Source organism: Notamacropus eugenii, chromosome 5 (genome assembly GCF_028372415.1).
Source record: "Notamacropus eugenii isolate mMacEug1 chromosome 5, mMacEug1.pri_v2, whole genome shotgun sequence".
NCBI lineage: Eukaryota > Metazoa > Chordata > Mammalia > Diprotodontia > Macropodidae > Notamacropus > Notamacropus eugenii.
In genome coordinates, this window is record NC_092876.1 from 420,388,332 (window position 1) to 420,402,742 (window position 14,411).

General features: G+C 39.3%; 1 protein-coding gene across 9 annotated transcripts in view; it reads left to right on the forward strand.

The window, feature by feature from the left end:
- Positions 1-14,411, forward strand: part of TTC3 (tetratricopeptide repeat domain 3) — a 149,938-nt gene that overhangs the window by 15,015 nt on the left and 120,512 nt on the right. For all 9 annotated transcript variants that reach the window (XM_072614952.1, XM_072614956.1, XM_072614954.1 and 6 more), the window contains one exon: positions 2,390-2,510. In XM_072614952.1, coding sequence (XP_072471053.1) covers positions 2,390-2,510 — 121 coding nt within the window. The remainder of the gene's footprint in view (positions 1-2,389; positions 2,511-14,411) is intronic.

The following is a 14,411-nucleotide window of genomic DNA, read 5'->3' on the forward strand; positions in this document are numbered from 1 at the left end:
ATGTTATAAAGTGCTTTTTTTCAAACTTTAAAACCACAGTATCGTGTTGCCACCTTGATAAAAGTGACTGCACCCCTTCTTCCTCTGTTTCCCCCCCTAGTTTACCCAACTTGAATTTATTGTAGTCCCACCTGATATCTAACTCTGAACTTTACCAACTTGACTATCAGAAATAACTCAAAATACCTTGCCACTGAGGAGTTAATTATTTTGTTGAATGTCTTAATTCATTTGATCTGTCTGCATTCATTCAGAGAGTAAGGACCAAAGCAAAAGAAATCACAGTTCCTTTTTATAATTTAATGCCACAGTAATAACAATTGACTTACTGCCTTTTGTCTTTTATACCCTAGTAATTTTCCAATATAACCCTCTCCCTCTCCAAAACCCTTGGAGAGGCCTTGTAAAAAAGAAATGCAGTTAAGCAAAACTAGCATCATAGCACCCTTGTCTGTCAGAATATACAGCATTTAGCATCCATAGTGTCCTTTTCTTCTCCACTTCCTTTTTCTTCCTCAAGGAAAGAATAATATTTCATCATTTCTCCCATGTAATCAGTGTTTGTTGATTGCTGAATTGAGCTGTCCTTCAGTATTTCTACTTATACTATTGTAGTTGTATCTATTGTTTTCCTTATTTTGCTTTCTCTATATCAGTTCATAAAAGCCTTCTCATATTTCTTTGAAGTCCTCATATGCATAACTTCTTATGGCATTGCAATATTGCATTCACATACCATACTTTGTTCATTTTCTGGTTGATGGGCACCCACTTTTACCAATTTCTTTTCAAGTTTTTACCATGAAAAGTGCTTTCAAAAAAGCTAATATTTATGTAGCTTTTAAGGTTTGCAGAATGCTTACCTATCTTGTTTGAGCCTCACAACAACCCTGTGAGGTAGTTAGCATATAATTGCCCCTTTTTTACAGAGGAGTCTCGCTAAGAGGTGAAGTGACTTGTTCATTGTCCCAAGGCTAGTAAGGGGCAGGATTTAAATCCAGATATTCCTTATTTCAAGTCCAGTGCTCATTCTGTTTTATCCTAGCATATATTCTCTTATATAATATTTTAAAATGCACATATTTATATATTTATCATAATTTCAATAGTAAGTAATAGCCTTATGTTGGTTAGTTAGTACAGGAAACTTGAAATTTTCACTCCTAGAGTTATTTCTACTGTCATAGGATCATAGTTTTCAAGCTGGGAAGGACCTTTAATAAAGTCAATTATTTCAACCTTTTCCCTCTCCTTATTTTACTGATGGGGAAACTGATAATCGCAGTGGCCTAGTCATACAGGTAATGAGGCTCAGCTGGCATTTGAGTCTATTCTGCTCAAAATCCAGCATTCTTTCTATACTACAGTGCTTCTCAAAGTCATAATCATTTATATCTCTAGACCATGTAAATTTTAGCAAAGTCAGAGATACTGAATTTGTTTATCCAGCCATTTCTCTCCTTGTTCCTTATTCTCTGGCTCTGGCATTTTACAATGACTAGAAGAAACTGAATTCTATAACCTGTAGATATTGAACTATAAAATATATAATATTTCTAATAAAGTCCATTCAGACTCCTAGATTCTGGGTTGGTCCTTAGTCTGGAAGTAGTGGTTCATATGAGAATTTAGATCATCCTCCCTCTTTCCATCACTACTAACTCTTCTGTTTTCCTCTTGTTATTGCAAGAAAATTTGAAACCCAAAGATTCCTATGACCAGACCAGCCACATAGTAACCTAGTCACCAATCCAATTCAGATATCAGACCAGAAATGCTTGGTCTGGCTTGGTTTTTGTCATTTTTCTCTTGGAATGAGTCCTTTTGAATTTTACGAGCATGGACTATGATGAAGGTCTATCACCTGTCTATTCATGCAGTCCCTGTGGCTGGACTTGGCAGCTCCTGATGTCCCTGTCTCTGCAGGCATTGTAATTTTTTTATGGCCTTTTTGTCAAAGAATAAATACCGTAAAATGAAAACACACAGTTCAGTTTGTTGGTGGGGTACTTAATAAACACCGATTGAATGAATGGCAAAGTGCTATATAGGAAAACATTAATATGTCATTCTTCATCCTCGTTACCATAGTTACTGGTGCCTGCCTTCTCCTCTAAAGTTATCTTCTTTCTATTTTGTTTGTGTTTTGCATATACCTACATATAGGTTCATACTTATTGTCTCTAATGACTTTTCCCCTATTTGATTATAACATCCGTGAAGGCTGAGACAAGTTATCCCTTTTGTATTTTATTTTATTTTTTTGTTTCCCTAGCACTTAGCACAGTGCTGGGAACATAGTAAGTACTTAATAAATGCTTAATGGATTAATTGATTCATCAGATGTTGGAAAGATTTATTTAAAAAAATTTTCTTATATTTGTAACAGAAAATCTTGGCAATTGAGGAGGCTTTCAACTGGGTGAAATATACAGGAGAATTCAGAGTTCTACGTAAATTGGAGAGGGCTGAGAATTGTTGGCCTATGCTCAGTATATTCTTTACTGAATGTAAGTATGCATATTTCAAACTGTTACTTTTTGTTTTTTAAAATAGTATTTGGGGGAAAATGTTTCTATTTGTGTTTTGGTTTATTTTTAGTACTCATTCATTATTCATACCTTATAAATTTTTGGTGATTTATTTTTTCTCACAGTTTATCAGAGTGACCATATGTGACTGCAGTTTTTAATTTTAGTTGATATCTTTCTGTGTTTATTATTCTATACTTTAATTTTTCTGAGCATACAATTTTTTCTGATTCTGCCAAATGAGTTTCATAAACTATTTTATATGTGATAAAAAAGAGAAACTAAAGTTGATAGGTCTTCTTGTACACAGGAACAAAGGAATGCCAACAGAAAGCAAGTCAGAGTAACTTCCTCAAGCCAAAAAAGGTTTTTCTGAAGAACCTGGAATTTTCATATATGATGCAACTACTCTCTGTATCTCTCATCTAGAGATGTAATGGAACCAGCTCTGACTGGCTCGTGACAGGCACTTGTTAAATTTGCAATGAGCATTCCTACCTCAGAAACTGGCAAATGCCACAAATCGTAGTTTATTGTTTTGTTGATTGTCTAGACTTAGGAAAATAATTAATGAGAAAATGTTAATAATACTAATTAAACTTAAAAAACATAAGCACCTCCCCCCAAAATGCTAGCTGTTAACTATTTACTAGCATACCACTGGGCATGTCCTGTATAAAATTATGTCTTTTACCATTATTTTGTAGTGCTATTAATAGAATATAATTCAGCCATACTATAATAGTACTAAATCCCATGGTAACATTGTTATTCAGTTACTCATTTATAACAGTATTCCTATGAGATTAACTGCCCCTCTAATTGTCATTGACTCGACCTGGCTCATTCCAGTCTGGAAATTAAGGCTTTGAATTGGAACTGATAGAGACTGAATGTTTCACAATGAGACCAAATTTAAATAAAATTTAACAGAAAGAAATGTCTTCAATAATAGCATGGAAAGGATATTTAGCAAAGATACAGCATTGGTTTAGTTGGGCACAGCTCCTCTTGCCTCTACAGTAGTCATACTGGTGATGAGAAGGGCATGTTGACTAACATGGCAGTGGAAAATTCGTCAAGCTTGAGGAATGCATCCTATTGATAAGGTGGGCTTTGACTACTGGGAAGCTACATCAGTACTTCAAGGTTTTAGTAGATTCTTGAACCAATTTAGTCTCAAGGATGATTTCATTCCTTTTTAGGGAAAACTAGCCTATTTGAAAGAGACCTTCAAGTCTTCTCAGACCATGATTAGTGAATTTCTAGCTGAGCAATAGAACCTGTTGCCTTGAGTGCTCACTACATTAGTAGTAGATACTGCTTCTACCATATATCATCACTGGGTGGAAAAGTTGCAAAAAATTTTCTAGGGCACTTTACACCTCTTTAATAACCTGGTTAGTCGCCAATACTGACCAATCCTCTCTTCAAAGATGGAGAAAAACCTGGTATAGATAATACTACAGAAGGGAAAAAAATGACTCCTGAAGGAAACAAGACCAGAAATCCCAGACTTTGCTTCCCCCTTCAGAATCTTAACAGTTAGGTCCATGGTAGAGTTGACATCAGGCAGTTCACAGTGGATCATCCTGTGTAAATTGGAGATGAAGATCGGGAGCAGTATCTGGAACATCAAGACCACAATGCAGATGAAGACATATGTGGCACAGTCATCGATCCTCATCATGTTGTCCCCTTCCAACAGTTCTACTTCTTGTTTCCATGGTTTCCCTAGTGAGGAGGTATCTGACCTTTCAACTGGAGACCTGCCAGTTGAAAGGACCTAAGCCATTGATTAAGCTATATAGAGTCCTCTGAGGAGGTAGAGACCTTAAGACCCAAGTAACTGAACAGGAAATGGAATAAGGAAGGGCTGGAGAGAGTCCACTAGAACTGTATCTAAAAGCAGTCTGTCCTTATCAGGTAACTTTTTCTGAAGAGTGGATTAAGGAAACTGTTGGATAGGAGAGCTCTGCTTCCTTCTAGGATGGTACTAGTTGACCATGGACACAGCTTCTCAGTCAAGACACCTGTGCCTGGGAATCATGTTGATGAAGTTGTTGTCCGAAGAGTCCAGTCCAGTGTTCAACAATTTCACCTGCCTGAGCATGATATAGGAAATGGAAAACCACTAGAAGTGATGGTAGCAGATCTAAATTTGGACCTCCTTTGCAGTGAAATGGGTACCCAGCAGTGGTGGAAAGGGGCTTATAAGGAAAGATATGTTCCACAAAAATTCTGATGACTGCTATGTTAGTACTTTTGACTAGCATGGTAGTGCCATATCCTAAGTAGGTATCAGTTGAAGTAAGGGTAAATAAACCTCTTGCCCTGAGACGGAGGAAAAGGGTCAGTGTAATCAATTTGCCAGTTGGAGGCACGTTAAGAATCAGATGGAATCATACTATATTGATCTTTCAGAGGTAGTAGCTTGGATTGGTATAAGGAATACTGTTGGGCAGAATTAACTGTCTCATCTTGAGGGAGATCATATAGTCCTGTGTCCACTGCAGTATGACAACATTGTCCCACTATCCTGATTGGAAGTGAAGCCATTCCCCAGTTTCTGACATTCTAGCAAGTGTATCAACCTGGTTGGTCAGTTCAGCAAAGAATATATATCTGTGGTGTATGCTACATGCAAGGGGAAGGATATGCAGAATTCCTTCATTGGTCCTGATGCCAAAGAGGAAAGCCTTTGATCATCCAGATTCTTCAGGCTCCAGACCACCTGGCATGGCCACTACCCAGGAATCACTGTAGATGATGATCTTCTCTTCTTAGTCTTATAGCTCAACCCATGGGGAAGATTTGCCAGAAGACCCTTCTCTCATAAATTTTCCTCTTACTGGATTAATGATGGCTAGATCCAGCTGCACATACCTTTTTTGTATTGGACAAAGCTAGCAACGAAGCAGACAAATTGGTAGTCTGCAAGAGCCAAGTTCCTAGGAATTAGGGGTAGGAATTTGGCTATTGGGCATTAGGGCTGGGATACAACCTGTATTAGATCTAGAATTATCTGGGTTCTCTTCATCTACTTTATTCCCCAAAGTTCCATCTTGAGCTGGACCCTGGATTTTGCACCAGGAAAGATTATGGCTCATACCACCAAGGGCTTCTTGATTCTGGCCTCATTTACTATGTTCAGTTTTGTCTTTAGTGTGTTGGTGAACTTCATTGTCCTCATAAATAGAGTCTTATCAGAATGGGGCAGTAGCAAGGGGAGAATTTAGGCAGCTCTGAGGAAAGATGATAGAATATTGAACTCTTTTCCAGGTGAAGGTATACTGCTCCTGACTAGTTTCAGCCATAGGAACAGTATAAAAAAGCTTTAGCAAGGTCACCAGCCCCATGCCATTCACCTGGGGCTTGTTCACCACATTGATGAGGACAAGAATGACCATGGCAATTAGCATTAACAATTTTGTTCAACTCCCTGTATTCTACTGTAAACTACCAGGTGCCATCCTCTTTCCTCATCAGCCACTTAGGGCAAAGAAAGTTTTTGTTGAAAAATACTCTGACCTCCCACACTAGGAAGAAGCTGATGTTCGTCCCTCCCTAGACCCAGAGGATTCCCATTTGGCCTCAAGGTGGTCATAAGCTACTATGTGAATACCTGTTCCCAGTAGGATGAGATTCACATAGCTTCCTTCAGTTTCTTGTTATCTGGCCACTCCCTCCTGGTTTCTGGTTTCCCTCCATGCTCTTCCCAGGGAATTCTTCAAGCTCTTATGTCAACCTGGTATCCAGTCTTTACCTCAGACCCCCCTCACCCCCGTTGCTTTATATGTAGCCTATCCCCAGACTGCTGCCAATAGCCTTCTCTTCAAACTACCTTCATCTACTTCTGTCTGCTGTGAGATCGGCCTTTTCGACTTCAACAGATCACAGTATCACTACTTGCCTAGAGTTTGAGAGAGAATTCCTTGAACAATCACCTGTCTTCCTCAGATATTCCATAGATATTTTTCCTGGACTCATTCTTCAATGATTAGTTTACTCCCATCCTGTCATGTTCCCTGTACCAGAAGATCTGAATCCCAGGTTACCAGTGTACAAACTTCATTCCCCATTTCCAACTGTCTTATTCCCACCCCTTCAAACAGTGTTTCTTTCCAAATCTGTCCTTCTGCTGTGCCTCTAAATTAACAAACTTGCTTTCATATTAAACCTTTTCTTTTCCATTTCCTCCATTTTCTGATATTCACTGAGACCTTCTGATGACACTGCATCCCTGGCCACTTCCCTTTCTAATACTGTTTGCTCTTTTATCCATATCCCTCAATTCACTGGTTAAGGAGGAGGACTTAGAATTCTTCTTTCTTGCACTGCTACCTCTAGATTTTCCTCTATGATTATACTCAGCAATCCCTTCTCCTTTGAGGTCCATGCTGTTTAAATCTGGTTACCCATATAGATCCTGGTGGCTGTTCTCTATCAACCCCCAGTGTATTCTCCTTCCTTCATCAGTGAAGGGTGAAGTGGCTTAAAAGTCCACCACAAGTCTTGCCCTCATACTAGGAGACTTCAACATATATACTGATACTCCTTCACATACCCTAATTTCTAAGTTCTCAGTCTGTTCAATTCTTAGAACATTCTACTTCAGCTACACAGAGATAATCATAAGTTTGACCTTACCATCACCTGCAAGTATTACACTTCCTTATTAATGAACTCTGAAATTCCTTTATCTCATCATAATCTTTTATTATCCCATCTTTTGCTATCTCTTCCAACCACTAATTTTTTTCTTTATCCTCACCATAACCCCTGTTCCCCTCTCCTCTTTCCTGGGGTGATGACCTCTGTACTGGTTATATGCTTTCTTCTCTTCCTTCTCTTGATCCCTTGGTGAATCAGTTCAACTTCACACTCAAATCCTTTATCCCCTTATATTTTACCATGCCCAGCCCCAACCTGACTGATCTCTTTGACACAAGTCTTTTCTCATTGTAATCCATTCTCCACACAACTCTTATAGGGATTTTCCTAGTGTTGTCTCCCCAGTCAATAAAGTATATTAGGTCCTCATAACTCTAGTATCAAATATAAAAACATGTTAGGCATTTAAAGTCTTCACACCTGGCCCCTACATAACTTTGAAGTCTGTACACTTTAATTGCTCCCACATACTCTGTGATCTGGCTCTGCCGAACTGCTTACAGTTCCTCATAGGTAGCACACCATCATCCATCTCCATGCCTTTTCTTTTTAAAAATTTTTATTTTTTCTTACATTTTGAGTTCCAGGCTGCCTCCTTTCCTCCCTCCAGACACCACACTAGAGAAGGCCAACATTTGACACAGATGTAATACATACTTCCATGTATCAGTTCTTTCTCTGAAGGTAGATAGTATCTTCCTTCATAAGTCTTTTGTAGTTGATTTGAATATTCATCTTATTCAGAATAGCTTAGTGGTTCACAGTTACTCTTCAAACATTAGTGCTGTCACTGCATACAATGTTATCTTGGTTCGGCTCATTTCACTCTTCATTATTTCATGCTAGTCTTTCTTTGTCTTTCTAAAATCAGCCTGCTTGTCATCTCTTACAGCACAGCAGTATTCTATCATAATCATGTACCGCAACTTATTCAGCCATTCCCCATTTTATAGGAATCTCCTCATTTCCATTTCTTTGCCACCACAAAGAGAGTTGCTATAAATATTTTAGAACATATAGGTTCTTTTCCTTTTTTCCCTGATCACCTTGGGAAATAGACCTAATAGTGGATTGCTCAGTCAAAAGGTATAAACACTCCATGCCTTTTCAATAGATGTCTTCCATGCTTGGAGTAATGTTTCTTCCACCTCCCCCTCTTTCCACTGCTTGTTTCTTCCCTTTGAGATTCCCTCTGAAGTAGAGCAGTTAGGGGGTCAATGGATAAGAGTACTGGATCTGAAGTCAGGAAGACCTGAGTTTAAATCCAGCCTCAGAGACTTAGTAGCTATACAACCCTAGGCAAGTCATTTAACCACTATCTCCTCGGTTTCCTCAACTGTAAAATGGGGATGATAATAACTTCCTCGCAGGGTTATTATGAAGATCAATTACAATAACATTTGTAAAGTGCTTGGCACAGTACCAGGCACATAGCATTGTGTAGAGACCAACTCTCCCTCTTGTCTATTGATATTTTTATATCAGTAAAATATTTATGTAGTTATTTGCGTGTTTTCTCTCATGTCAGAACGTAAGCTCATTGAAGGCAGGGACCACATGTTTTCTTCTTTAACCCCACACTGTTTAAGCACTTAATAAATTCTTGTTGACTGATTGACTATTCTACTTTCCATGGAAACTCTTATGTCCTGATGAACTTTTTGAGTGTCGTCTTTTGTGGTAGTAATGTGGTCACTTCTGTCCAACAGCCCCTTATATATAAATGGGACCTTAGGAGAATAATTTAGGCTTGAGTGTGGTTGGAAGTCCCTTACTGTCCTAGCAACAGATGTCACAATACAGTATTGCAAGTACTCCCATAGTTTGGTCGTTGATTTTTTCCTTTACTTCATGTTTCAGATGCCACAACTAAAATTTCTCAGTTAAAGGTATTGTCATGCCCTACCCCCTGAGACAGATGGCTCATTCTGTCTCCAGAATCTATTTGCATGGAGAGATGCTTGGTTTTAGGGTGACAGGAGCCATAGGTGAATGGTGTAGAGCCATCACCAAACCCATCTCTTTAGGAATCTTACCCTCTCCATTGCTCATCTCTTCCAGGAAAATTGACTATAGTGGATATAGGGCCCATTGTGCTTTGTTGTACCAAATGAGAGAATTGGGGGGGTTAGGACAGCAAGTGGTTAATTGTGGGAATTGAGTGAACTGACTGCATCATCGTGTCTCAATTCTGGAGCTAACTCTTTCCATTCAATTATGGGTCTTGTCAAATTTCTGTCTTGAGAAAACTTTATTTAATTATTTATTCAAAAAACTTAATTCAATTCTGTTGAGAGAAAACCTTGTTTGAACCTAACCCTGTGTGTCTGGGAAACTGGAGCACCTCTCCCTGCTGCTTAGAGACCCTTAACCAATGACCTCCTAGGTTATGCTACCAGAAACTCATTTAATTCAAACATTGACGCAAGGGATTTTTACAATTGTACATCTTAAGCAACATATGCCTTCTCTGAAAAATGACTCCATACTGATTAGTCATTATTATTTTCATGTTCCTTTGATTATTTACAGACACTTAGGGAAGGGGGGAATGGGATACCTTTTTTTCTGAATTCAGGAAATGCACCTGTTCACTCTTCTCCTCCCAACTTGGAAAGTCCCTAATCTTTCCCCAAATTAGAAGTCAGATTACCTAATGTTGTATTGTTTCCTTTTAATTAATTGGCCTTATTTTATTGTTTTAATGTAAAAAATATCTGTCTCCCCCTGTATTTGGGATCCAGCCTAAACTGAGGAAGGGATCTGGTCCTGCTTTCTTAGGAAATTGGCATGCATTACTTAATAAATCAATATGCTCAGAAGATGGAATTTTTGTTTCCTCAGTCATTTTAACTTTCACTTGTCACACAAGTATACACAGCTCTCCATCTTAGGTATCCGAAGAAGCTTGGTGGCCAAGTGAATAGAGCGCTAGGCCTGGAATCAGGAAGACATTAGTTCCAATTCAGACACAGATACTTACTAGCTCTGTGACCCTGGGAAGTCATTTAACCCATGTTTGCCTCAATTTCTTCAGTTGCACAATAGGGATAAATAATAGCACCTACCTCTCTGGGTTGGGTTGTTATGAGGATAAAATGAGATCCTATTTGAAAAGCACTTAGTATAGTTCTTGGCACATAGTAGATGCTCTATATTATTTGTATTACCTAAAAAGGAGAAAGAGCAGTCCGTAACATCGACCTAACTTAGTTAAATGATTTTGTAAAGGTGAGTGTTATTTGAGGTGGCCCCGGGGATGGAATTCTGTGACTGAGAAGAACTTCATATTGGCCCCATCAGACCATGCCCTCTCCAACCATTTTTCCCATAATTTCTCAAGTTGTTGTTTACACTTCTGTGACATCTGTATTTGTTGGTAATAAGAGTTGATCTGCTGCCTGACAGCTACTTTGTGAAAGAAATTTACCCCAGGGTAATAATAGAGTAAGCCCAAGACAGTCTTATCATTGGGCTGGGTTCCTAGTTCTCATCCTCACCCCTACTCTTATTCTCTTTCCTTATACTGTATTTCCTTGACCTCAGCGTATGCCTGCAGATAATTTAATTTTCATTTTCCTTATGGTAGCAACCTAGCTTTTTCTATAGCTATTAGCAATAGTCAGGAAATGTTAACCCTGATGACATAGTACTTTTATTCTCTACATCAAATTCCTTAAACCCAATTAGCCAGAAGCTTCTTCTGACCTTATTGTATGTAGCAGTGGGATACTTCGTTTCTTAATCAAATACATCACCCAATCTTTACCCAAGGCTCCTTGTTGCCCTTTCCCTGCTTCACCTACAAGGGCATTCCAGACCTGTTCTGCCACAAGTGTTCTGGGCTGGGCTTTACCTCAGGCTGCTCCAGAGGTTCAAGTTTAGTATTGGAACTAAATGAAACATATTACATATCACATTTAACAAAAGGAAGTTTCCAGTGACATGAAAAGGATATTCCGTACAAGTACAGCGTTGGTTCATTTGGGAGCAGCTCCTCTCCCCCTCCATATTTGTGATGGTGAAGCACCCAGTCAGAAGGGTATTTCAACATTTCCATCAAGCTCAAAAAGCCCCAAGTATTCATCAGCTGGATTTTTATGCTCTACATGACTGTAAAGCTATGTAACTGGTTTGAACCTTAGTCTCTTAGACCAGTTAAGTGTCGGGAAAGGCTTCATTGGTGTTTTAAGGAAAAAATTAGCCTGCGTGACAAGGACTTAGCAGTTTTCTTAGGCTAGGCATTTGAATTTTTAGCTATGAAATGGGACGTACTGTCATGTGTCCCAACTGGATTAGTACTAGTAGGTTGCTCTTTGCACAGTTGTGGGTAACTTTATGTTTTTATGCAACTAGGTTAATGATATTAGATGGAATTATGTCCAAATCATGAAGTACTTTCCACTGTAGGTAGAGCTCTTCTAAATGTTACCTTCCTTTTTGTTGTGTAATTGATCTGTGGAACCTTGGTTAAGGACACGTTTTTCATTTTTAAAATAAACCATGACCAGTGATTTTCTGTCTTCACTGGGGACAAAGAAAAGTACATTATACTTTTGATGGTGATAGCTGATTGACGAAAACAGACTGAAGACTTTCAGCTTTTGGTTGGGGGTGTTAACTAGTTCATTTTACTGAACTGATATTTCTTTATGTTACTAAATTTTGTTCAAGAATTGTTATTGGAGGGCAGAGCCAAGATGGCAGAGTAGAAAGATACACATATGCTGACTCTCCCCACACAGCCCATAAAATACCTGTAGAGAGGAACTGTCAACAAATTCTGGATCAGCAGAAGTGAAAAACAACAGAGTGGAGGAGATTTCCAGCCCAGGGTGACCTGAAAGGCCAGCGGGAAACATCTGTTGCACTGGACTCGGAGCGGAGCCCAGCCGAGCCTTGGCAGTGGGGGCATGAGGCTCGAGAACAGCCCTCAGGGGCGGAATCTCCAGTCCCAGTATCAGCGGTTCACAGATCCCTCAACCCACAGGTGCCAAAGGGCAGTGACAGGGTTTTTTCAGCTGGCCAAGAAGGGAGAAGGGCCTTCCCATAGCTCTGGATTTAGGTAGCAGCCACAGAGGCCACATCAGGCAGGTGGCAGCAGTTCCCACAGCAGCCCCTACAGTAGCCCACATCCATTGTTGGATCGTAAAAACCCTGGGGGCACTGAGCAGCCCATTCTTACCTCAGCCCTGTGTAGAGGCCCTGCGGCATCTGATCTGTATCTCACAGTGAATGGCAGTGCTGCCCATACGGCTTATCTGAATCTCAGCCCCCAGTGCTGGCTTGACAGAACTGGAGGCCAGGTGGCTATGGAGAGGAAACTGCTAAGATTCTGGGCACAAAAATCTCTAACTGCTCCCAGACCAGTGTACATACTTCGTTGTGCCACCTTGGAGGAACTGAGATCTTACAGATTCCCAGAGTATACCCTACTTTTGACAAAGGACCCAAAAGTCAAGTAACTGGTTGGGAAAATGCCCAAAAAAGGGAAAAAAAAAATAAGACTATAGAAGGTTACTTTCTTGATGAACAGATATCTTCTCCCATCCTTTCGGAGGAAGAACAATGCTTACCATCAGGGAAAGACATAAAAGTTAAGGCTTCTGTATCCCAAACATCCAAAATAAATATTCAATGGTCTCAGGCCATGGAAGAGCTCAAAAAGGATTTTGAAAATCAAGTAAGAGGTGGAGGAACAATTGGGAAGAGAAATGAGAGAGATGCAAGAAAATCTTGAAAAGCGGGTCAGCACCTTGCTAAAGGAGACCCAAAGAAATGCTGAAGAAAATAACACCTTTAAAAATAGGCTAACTCAATTGGCAAAAGAGGTTCAAAAAGCCAATGAGGAGAAGAATGCTTTAAAAAGCAGAATTAGCCAAATGGAAAAGGAGGTTCAAAAGCTCACTAAAGAAAATAATTCTTTAAAAATTAGAATGGAACAGATGGAGGCTAATGACTTTGTGAGAAATCAAGAAGTCACAAAACAAAACCAAGAGAATGAAAAAATGGAAGATAATGTGAAATATCTCATTGGAAAAACAACTGACCTGGAAAATAGATCCAGGAGAGACAATTTAAAAATTATGGGCCTACCTGAAAGCCATGATCAAGACAAGAGCCTAGACATCATCATCCATGAAGTTATCAAGGAAAACTGCCCTGATATTCTAGAACCAGGGGACAAAATAAATATTGAAAGAATCCACCAATCACCTCCTGAAAGAGATCCAAAAAGAGAAACTCCTAGGAACATTGTGGCCAAATTCCAGAGTTCCCTGGTCAAGGAGAAAATATTGCAAGTAGCTAGAAAGAAGCAATTCAAGTATTGTGGAAATACAATCAGGATAACACAAGATCTAGCAGCTTCTACATTAAGGGATCTAAGGGCATGGAATATGATATTTCAGAAGTCAAAGGAATTAGGACTAAAACCAAGAATCACCTACCCAGCAAAACTGAGTGTAATACTTCAGGGGAAAATAATGGTCTTTCAATGAAATAGAGGACTTTCAAGCATTCTTGATGAAAAGACCAGAGCTGAAAAGAAAATTTGACTTTCAAACATAAGAATCAAGAGAAGCATGAAAAGGTAAACAGCAAAGAGAAATCATAAAGGACTTACTAAAGTTGAACTGTTTATATTCCTACATGGAAAGACAATATTTGTAACTCTTGAAACTTTTCAGTAACTGGGTAGTGGGTGGGATTACACACACACACACACACACACACACACACACAGAGTACAGGGTGAGTTGAATAGGATGGGATCATATCTTTAAAAATGAAATTAAGAGATGAGAGAGGAATGTATTGGGAGGAGAAAGGGAGAAATGGAATGGGGCAAGTTATCTCTCATAAAAGAGGCAAGTTAAAGACTTTTCAGTGGAGGGAAAAAGAGGGGAGGTGAGAGAAAAAACATGAAGCTTACTCTCATCACATTTGACTAAAGGTAGGAATAAAATGCACACGCATTTTGGTATGAAAGCCTATCTTACAATACAGGAAAGTGGGGGAGAAGGGGATAAGCAGGGTGGGGGGCATGATGGGAGGGAGGGCAATGGGAGGAGGGAGCAATTAGAAGTCAACACTCTTGGTGAGGGACAGGGTCAAAAGAGCAGAAGAAATGGGGGGCAGGATAGGATGGAGGGAAATATAGTTAGTTGTTCACAACATGACTATTATGGAAGTCATTTGCAAAAC